The sequence below is a fragment of the Alosa alosa genome, chromosome 16 (assembly GCF_017589495.1).
Source record: "Alosa alosa isolate M-15738 ecotype Scorff River chromosome 16, AALO_Geno_1.1, whole genome shotgun sequence".
Classification (NCBI taxonomy): domain Eukaryota; kingdom Metazoa; phylum Chordata; class Actinopteri; order Clupeiformes; family Clupeidae; genus Alosa; species Alosa alosa.
In genome coordinates, this window is record NC_063204.1 from 3,657,936 (window position 1) to 3,667,935 (window position 10,000).

At 46.8% G+C, this 10,000-nt stretch overlaps 1 protein-coding gene across 10 annotated transcripts in view; it reads right to left on the reverse strand.

Annotated features, from left to right (window-relative positions):
* relch (RAB11 binding and LisH domain, coiled-coil and HEAT repeat containing) overlaps nucleotides 1-10,000 on the reverse strand; it is a 49,815-nt gene that overhangs the window by 17,510 nt on the left and 22,305 nt on the right. For all 10 annotated transcript variants that reach the window (XM_048265827.1, XM_048265826.1, XM_048265824.1 and 7 more), the window contains 6 exons: nucleotides 9,315-9,427; nucleotides 8,330-8,420; nucleotides 6,100-6,171; nucleotides 4,600-4,740; nucleotides 3,260-3,424; nucleotides 184-331 (listed from right to left, as the gene is read on the reverse strand). In XM_048265827.1, coding sequence (XP_048121784.1) covers nucleotides 184-331; nucleotides 3,260-3,424; nucleotides 4,600-4,740; nucleotides 6,100-6,171; nucleotides 8,330-8,420; nucleotides 9,315-9,427 — 730 coding nt within the window. The remainder of the gene's footprint in view (nucleotides 1-183; nucleotides 332-3,259; nucleotides 3,425-4,599; nucleotides 4,741-6,099; nucleotides 6,172-8,329; nucleotides 8,421-9,314; nucleotides 9,428-10,000) is intronic.

Genomic DNA, 10,000 nt, shown 5'->3' on the forward strand with positions numbered 1-10,000 from the left:
TGTATGTGTATACACTCTATGCCTGGGGTGTTCAATGTATGTATGTGTGTGTGTGTGTGTACACCCTCTATGCCTGGGGTGTTCAATGTGTGTGTGTGTGTGTGTGTGTGTGTATACACTCTATGCCTGGGGTGTTCAATGTGTGTGTGTGTGTGTGTGTGTGTGTGTGGTGTGTGTATATACCCTCTATGCCGGGTGCCTCTCCCTGTAGTTTGGCTCTGCTGGTGAAAGGAGCGTTCTGCAGCACTACGGCGAACAGCGGTGGAATCAGAGACTGCAGTGCCGACAGGAACATGTGCAGCTTGTGCTCATCCAGACCATGCTCCCCCTGCTACACACACACACACACACACACACACACACACAGAAGTGTTAGAGTCCTCTGCGACAGTTTCACACATCTGGAACTGAGCATCGTACCTCTGCTACATCCAGACACACACACACACACAAAGCATATTACTTTTGCTTGAATAGGTGACAATAAGTAGAATGTAAGATAAAATTGTTCAACTTCTGTGTGACAGTTTCACACATTTGGATATGAGCAATGTCCACACACACACACACACACACACAGTTCTGTTGCAGGCTCCTCAGGCACTGACACACACACCCATTCCCTCCCACAGAGCCATGGAGACTGAGTGGCCCCACAGTGCAGAGAGGCTGAACACTCCGCACCTCCTCCTCTCCTCTCCTCTCTTCGTCTCCGCACCTCTCTCCTGTATCTTCTCCTTTCCTCCTCTCCTCATCTCCGCACTTCTCCTCCTCTTCTCTCCTCTATCCTCTCCTTTCCTCCTCTCCTCTATCCTCTCCTTTCCTCCTCTTCTCTCCTCTCCTCTCCTCTATCCTCTCCTTTCCTCCTCTCCTCTCCTCTATCCTCTCCTTACCTCTCCTCTCTGATACTGGACAGCTAAGCTGCAACTTGAAGACTCCAGACCCCCCCCTCTCCGAGTGGTGCTTTCCCACGTCCACACCCACACTGTGTGCTCTGCGTGGTGTTCAGAGGGCAGAATACGTGTTGGATGCCGGTGGATGAAAGGGCAGCCGTTGTCATTAGGTTTATGGTTATGGATATGAATGCAGCATCAGAAGTGTTGCATTAACGCTGGTTATGGATATGAAACGCAGACGAAGTGTTGCGTATTAAGCTGGTTATGGATATGAATGTAGACAGAAGTGTTGCAGATTAATGCCGGGTTATGGATATGAATGTAGACAGAAGTGCCGCATATTATGCTCGGTTTATGGATATGAATGTAGACAGAAGTGTTGCAGATTAACGCTGGTTATGGATATGAATGTAGACAGAAGTGTTGCATATTAGCGCTGGTTATGGATATGAATGTAGACAGAAGTGTTGCATATTAGCGCTGGTTATGGATATGAATGTAGACAGAAGTGTTGCAGATTAAGCTGGTGGTATGGATGAATGTAGACAGAAGTGTGCATATTAGCTACTGGTTATGGATATGAATGTAGACAGAAGTGTTGCAGATTAGCGCTGGTTATGGATATGAATGTAGACAGAAGTGTTGCATATTAGCGCTGGTTATGGATATGAATGTAGACAGAAGTGTTGCATATTAGCGCTGGTTATGGATATGAATGTAGACAGAAGTGTTGGAGATTAGAGCTGTTGGTGTATATCTATCTATATATATATATATATATATATATATATATATATATATATATATATATATATATATATATATATATATATATATATATAGTATAAGTATAAGTATAAGTATAAGTGATACAGGCAGCTGGTCCACACAAGGATTTTTTTTTTCACCCCTGTGTTGCCTCTTCATCATCGCAAATGATGTCTGGGTGCGTTGCCTGCGTGTGTTACCGTGGCGTTCTCCTCTGCTGTGCCACTGCTGCCTGCGTGTGTTACCGTGGCGTTCTCCTCTGCTGCCCTGGTGTGTGTTATCATGGATGTTTCTCCCTCTTGCTGCCTATTTCGTATTACCATCAGTGTTCTCCTCTGCTGCCCGTATTGTTACGATGGCCTTCTCCTCTGCTGCCCATATGCGTTACCGTGGTGTTCTCCACTGCTGCCTGCGTGTGTTACCGTGGTGTTCTCCTCTGCTGCCTGCGTGCGTTACCGTGGCGTTCTCCACTGCTGCCTGCGTGCGTTACCATGGCAGCGTGGACTTCCCCTCCTGCTCATGTACATTCCACTGGGCTGTATATTCACTATGTGGGACACGGGTCAGGTCAACAGCAGGCCACTATCTCCTCGCCACACACACTCCCGGTTAATCACCAACGCAGAGCCGTCCGCCAACAACACCTGCACCTGTCCAACGACAGCGCCTCCGCTGATAAGCTTCCACTGGCAGCTTGCTGGCCGAGCGGAGGAGACAAAGGCTCGACCTGCGTCAGATAAGGCGGGAAGCAGCGGCTACTTTGATCCGCCGCCAGCGGTGTGGAGGCAGCGTGGAGGCCACACGGGTCAGCGCAGACGGGCCTCGCCTGGCCCAGCCTCGTCTGTCAATCAGTGAGAGAGCGATAGCCGCCTCCAGGGGACCTTCACGCTCTCTGCCGCACTCGGAGGAGAGGGACTCTTACTTCCTCTGCGTACGCTACACAAATGCCCTCGGAGGAGAGGGACTTTTATTTCCTCTGCGTACGCTACACAAATGCCAGAGCACACCCGTGGGGGGTCAGGTTAATGTTGACGAGTGTGTGTAAGCGTGTGGAACAGAGCACTCAGCAGCCCACACACACACACACACAGGTTATGATGTTTGCTTTTTTCTTGGGGTAATGATTACTCAAGTTCTAATGAGGAACACTGTACTTTGCATACTACCGTATATATATATATATATTAGACACGTTTCAAGCAGAAAAACAAAACAGACAATGCCATTTTATTTCCATAAAGCCTTTCGGACCCAAACGGTCTCTGCAAACCACAGAAGAGGGAGAGGGGGGTGGGGGGGGGGGGGGGTGTTGAGAGGGGGTGAGGGGAGACTACAGGGCCTCAGGCTGCAACTGCTGCAACTGTTAATCATCATGGGAAGCACACATCCAGTCTGCTCATAAAAACTTCATCTGAACTGACACACACAGAGGAGATGGGTTCATGATGGACCTCTGATTTGAATATGTGATTGGTAAAGCTTGCCAGTGTGTGTGTGTATAAGTGTATGTGCATGAAGAACAAGCAGCTTCTCTCTGCAGCTGGAGATTTGGTGTGTGTGTGTGTGTGTGTGTGTGTGTGTGTGCACATGTGTACCTTCAGTAGTTTCTCTATGCGGCTGAGCAGTGATGGGATAAGTTGGGACTGCAGGTTGCCCAGCTCTGTGGTCCAGGCGGCGAATGCAGGAATGAACACCTGGTGAGTGGCGTTCACAACCCGCTCCGACGGGTCACCCAGAGACAACAGCATCATCTCAAAGCCCTACACACACACACACACACACACACGCACAAACACACACGCAGAGTTATTATACACACATTTGGATAAAAGCGGCTGTTAAATGAAGGCAAATGTAAATGGTTAGGAAAAACGGTTATCGACCGATCGATAGATTGATAGATTGAAGATCTTGTATAAATATTGAAAAGAATAGAAGTGCTGGCAGGGGAAAATAAACTAGGGTCACCGCACACCCTCTCTTTATACTTGTTTCTGATCCCAACGTTTCGGCCTGTCGGCCTTTGTCATCACCATAATCAGAGCTGTTGGCCGTAGCACTGTTTTGATTTTTATTGTACCGACGGCGAGAAAGGTGACCCCGAGAAAGAGAGATCGATGTGAAAAATGGTCGGAATTCTCCTTTAAATCTCAAAACTCAGTGGTCTGCTCAGTTCCTAAACATTTCCAGCCTGTTGTTTAAAGAAGACGTGAAGCAACACAGCGGTCAACATGCATCTGTCCCAATTGTTTTCAGACATGCTGCTGGCATCAAAAATGAACATACATTTTCCAAAAAACAAACAATACAATTTCTGTTTCAACAACTGATATAAAGATGAGCAAATCATAGCATTCTGTTGTTATTTATATTTCAGTCCCAACTTTTTAAATTAATTATTTATTTATTTAACGTTTTGTTTGGTGGATGTGACTGTTCTCATATTTCTTGTGAAGTCCACAAGATGGCTCCTAGCGGATACTGGAAGGGAAATTAAAGTCAAGAACAAATTCACCGTGCCATAAATCTCCAGCGTAGAAAACATCAAATCACCATATGTGCTGAGTCAATAAGGGCAGCAATGACATTGTATTATCAAAAACTGATAGCATAGCACTGTTGCCGCTGTGGCAATGCCAACACCTCACGTACTCACGTAACACTACAGTCAGATTGGTAACTAAACAGGTCATGTTGTTGAACACGTAACACTACAGTCAGTTTGGTAACTAAACAGGTCATGTTGTTGAACTAAACGGTTTCTGCGTAAACACCATGTACACCTGGATGGCTGTACTGCTGAAAGTCATAGTGCACAGTTCTACACCTTGGCAGCCTTGGACTGTCTGACTTCATCTACATCTTCAATATTAACGCCTTGAGTTCAAGAAAATCTCCAGCTTCAATTGCTGCAGCAGCAGCAGCGGCGGCGTACCTGAGGGTACTTATCAGGGTCGTCGATGTAGGCCATGATGATGCCCAGGCTCTTGACCACCGCCTCCCGCACCAGGTCTGCCTTGTCCTCCGCCAACATCTGCTGCAGCATGGACAGCACTAACGAGCTGCGGATCTCCTTCTGTGCACACACAAACACACGTGCGCACATGCGCACACGCACACACACACACACACACACACACACGTGCGCACATGCGCACACACACACACGGCCACGCGCACACGCACACGCACACACACACACACACACACACACACACACACACACACATGCGCACAAACACATGTGTGCACGCACACCCAAACACACACACACACACACACAGAGAGAGGGATGGTGAATGTCCTGTCTGTATGCAATTACACAGTCACACACACATGTATGGTCACACTCCCTACGACACAAAAACAAACACAAACACACACACACACAGACAGCCAAACACACACTTAAGAAACAACACGTACACAAGCACACTAAAATACACACAAACAAACAAAGGCACTGGTCCGCGCACAGCCGCACACACACTCTCTCTCTCTCTCTTCTGCGAGCTCCCATGGATTTGAGTGAAGTGGGCCACCCACAGCTGTGAGCAGTGGTCAGGGCGCTGTAGTTGTGTTTTGGGAAGAAGTGCCAGAGCAACACCAGCACACCACTGAGGGGCCAGGACTGGACCAAGCAGGGTCTGGTTACAGCAGTCTCACACACACACACACACACACACACCCTAGGTCATATGTAGACACACATGTGCACACAGAGACTGATAAGACCCCCACACACACACACACACACACACACAAACAGACGTGAATTGCAAAGACACAGAGACCTGGAGTACAAACACTTGTGTAAGAGAATCCCACACACCCCCACACTAGCCAAGAGAGCATCTGATTATTGCCAGCAGATGGATCCACACACACACACACACACACACACACACACACAAAGAGAGCATCTGATTATTGCCAGCAGATGGATCCAAATCAGGAAGTTAAAGAGGCTAAAGAGGAAGTGGACAGTTTCTACTGGTGCAGCAAAAAACAGAGAATTATGATAAGAGTACAATAAGCCACCATAAAATACACTCATTCTACACCCCCCCCCCCCCTTAAGCTGGAACATGGAAGAGAAGTGTGTGGGTGTATGAGACACACATTTTGTACAGTTGCGCAAATGTGCAAACACAAAAGAGATGCAAGAATAACAGTCTGGTTCCTGTTGAGCGTCTGAACTGAAATAACAGAACTAATTAGCCGAGTGCCGTGGGCGGGACTTGCCAGGTGTGTGTGTGTGTGTGTGTGTGCGTGCGAGTGTGTGTGTGTGTGTGTGTGTGTGTGTGTGTGTCTTGCGCGTGTGTGTGTGTGTGTGTGTGTGTGTGCGTATGGTGTGTGTGTGCGTGTGGTGTGGTGTGTGTGTGTGTGTGTGCGTGTGTGTGTGTGTGTGTGTGGGGGTGGGGGGGTCTCTCACCGGCAGGTAGGGGGCCAGGGCTCCACAGGCTTCAGCCACCAGCAGCCTCCGCTCCGGGTACTTATGGTTAATCTGCAGATGACAAGAAAGAGAGGGAGAGAGGCAAGGAAGGATAGAGGGAGAGAGGGAAGGAGGGAGAGAGGGAGAGAGGGAAGGAGGAGGAGAGAGAGAGAGAGAGAGAGAGAGAGAGGGAGAGAGAGAGGGAGAGCAATAGGTGAAAAGAGAGAATGCATGAATTTTTTTTTTTCATTATGTTTATTACTATTACTGAAATATAATCCAGAGTATATTATTATAATGTTTATATAATCCAGAGTATATTATTATAATGTTGATATAATCCAGAGCATATTATTATAATGTTGTAAATACTGGCTTTGGTGACACTGTATCTAAACAGTCATGCTCACAAAGCAACTACGAATCTGAATTAGAGAGAGAGAAAGAAAGAGAAAGAGATAGATAGAGAGAGAGAGAGAGAGAGAGAGAGAGAGAGAGAGAGAGAGAGAGAGAGAGAGTGAGTGAGTGAGTGGAGTGAGTGAGTGAGTGAGTGAGTGAGTGAGTGAGTGAGTGAGTGAGTGAGTGTGAGTGAGAGAGAGAGAGTGAGAGAGTGAGAGTGAGAGAGTGAGAGAGAGAGAGAGAGAGAGAGAGAGAGAGAGAGAGAGAGAGAGAGACACACACAACATTGTCTGTCTGTCCCGGCTGCTCAACCACAGCGCTACATTCCCAGCCACCACTCTGTTTACGGCCACGCTGGCTGCAGCCAGCTCCTCTCACACACACAGACACACACAGGCGCACACGTACACACACACGCACGCAAGTACACACACGTACACACACACACGTGTACACATGCGCGCACACACACATGTGTACACATGCGCGCACACACACACCAAGTCCTGTTCCATCAGCCCTTAACCAACAGCACTCCAGAGGCTGTTTACTTGGCCTTTGCGGTGGCGCCGAATCTAAACAGGTGTAAAGGTCTAATTAGCCGGGAATGAGAGTCGTCTTTCTGGGAAAGAAGGAATCAGGGGTGGTAGTTACGGTTAGGAGATGGCTTTACATGACTTGTGTGTGTGTGTGTACATATGTATGAGTGTGTGTGTGCATGTGTGTGTGTGTGTGTGTTCCGGTTAGGAGATGGCTTCAAATGACCCTCGGCATTCTGTGGACAAATGTTGACAAATGTAATTACAGATGAGTGAGTGTGTATGCGTGTATTTGTTTGCATGTGTGTGAGTGAGTGACTGTGGTCATCACAGAGTGGCTGACATTGTGACTCTTTGTGCAGGTATGTGTGTGTGTTTGCATGTGTGTGTGTGTGTTTGCATGTGTGTGTGTGTGTGTGTGTGTGTTAGTGTGTGTTAGTGTGTGTGTGTGTGTGTGTTAGATACTGTGTTAGTCAGGTCTGAGTATATCTGTGTGTGTGTGTGTGTTGTGTGTTACACATGAATAAGGACTCAATGACTCAGCAGCATACCAGCTCACACACCATGAGAAGGAGACTTTGGTGTCCAGCCTTCATTGGTGTTTGAGCATGTTCAATCTGTGGCAGTTGAGAATTCAGAGTGTGTGTGTGTGTGTGTGTGTGTGTGTGTGTGTGTGTGTGTGTGTGTGTGTGTGTTAGATACTGTGTTAGCCTTCATTGGTGTTTGAGCATGTTCAATCTGTGGCAGTTGAGAATTCAGAGTGTGTGTGTGTGTGTGTGTGTGTGTTAGTGTGTGTGTTAGATACTGTGTTAGCCTTCATTGGTGTTTGAGCATGTTCAATCTGTGGCAGTTGAGAATTCAGAGTGTGTGTGTGTGTGTGTGTGTGTGTGTTAGTGTGTGTGTTAGATACTGTGTTAGCCTTCATTGGTGTTTGAGCATGTTCAATCTGTGTCAGTTGAGAATTCAGAGTAAATGATTGATTTGGGATTTTTGTCCATGCCAAATGTTTTTTGTTGATTGTTCTATTTGGAGGTACCTATTTCGGATTGAAAGTAGTTGGACGTTTGTCTCTCTCTTTTTTTGTCCCCTTCTTCCTGGCAGAACTAAAAAAAAGATGAACCCTCATTTGGCCCCAGTCTCCTGTTATTTTCCATCACCACACAGTCATCCTATTCACAGAATGCATTCCTTTGGGTGAGACTGTGTCTATGTGTCTCCGAGTGACTGTGTGTGTGTGTGTGTGTGTGAGTCTGAGTGTGAGTGTGTATATATGGGTGTATAAGACGGCTGACCTGTTCCCAGCACTGTGGCAGAAGTTCGGCTTCTACACGCGTGGGCCCCACATGCCTGGCGAACGCCACACAGCCAGTCAGGATCATCTGCCTGGAAACACACACACACACACACACACACACACACACACACACACACACACACACACACACACACACACACACACACACACACACACACACACACACACACACACACACACACACACACACACACACACACACACACACACACACACACAGGGGTCAAAGGTTACCACCACAAGGCCAGACAGCAGGTTTGTGTGTGTGTGTGTGTGTTGAGGGGTGACATCCAGAAGGACAGCAGCCCAGCCCGTAACACAACCCTGTGTTTAACTACACAATACACACACACAGTGGTCTAGAAGAGGTGGTCGCACGGCGTGATGACCAGAATAAGCTGGTGTCAGATTCGGTCGTGCTGGTGTCTCACGGGAGCTGGACTGAACCCCGTGCCCTCGACCTCGTGGACACACTCATTTGATGGTGTAGTGCAGTTATAAGGAGCGTTACAGGAAAGCCTTTTATTTAGGGCCTGGAGAAACAGTTTCCACTACAATCCGGGAAGAGCTTCTCTGGTGTCATGGACAATGCTATCTCTCCTGTTCTCCCTCTCTCTGTCTATTTCTCTCACACACACACACACACACACACACACACACACACACAGTTACCCAAACTAGACCAGACAAGTAGACAACACTTATTCTAGGTTCTAAATAAACATTCGCCTTTGGAATCATTTTGCATTCCAGTGTGTATGGATATATTTTTTAATCAATTTAAAATTTAAAAAACAAACGCATACAAAAATATCAGTTTTTAAAAAATTCTAGATACATGTAAACAAGGTCTTTATCTGATACCGGTCACTCTTAGATCCGCTCTCTCATTTCCATAGAAGGTGCCTACATCTTGATCATCATCATCATTGACATTCACATTCTCTCACACACACACACACCTCTGCTCGTCATCGGGCCTCTTGATGAGGTTGAAGAGGATGTGAAGCAGCTGGTCTCTCTCTTTGGGCTCTGGGTGCAGGCAGGCCGTACACAGGATGAGCGGGATCAGCTCCTGAGATAGGGTGGGCCACAGTTAGTGTGGATGGACACACACACACACTGTATACAGACACACACACACACACATATATATATATACAGACAGACACACACACACATACTGTATACAGACACACACACACACATATATATACAGACAGACACACACAGACACAGACACACACACACACACACACATATATATATATATATATATATATATATATATATATATATATATATAGACAGACACACACACACACACACACACATATATACAGACAGACAGACACACACACACATATATACAGACAGACACACACACACATATATACAGACAAACACACACACACACGCACGCACGCACACACACAGCTCTGGAAAAAATTAAAAGACCACTGTAAATTTGAATATGACCGTCAACTCATTTGACTGTCAATAAGCAACCGTAAGATGACATCAGAAACATGTGCAGTGGTCTCTTATTTTTTCCCCCCCAGAGCTGTATACAGACACACACACACACACACACACACACACACACACACACACATGTATACAGACACACACACACGTATACAGACAC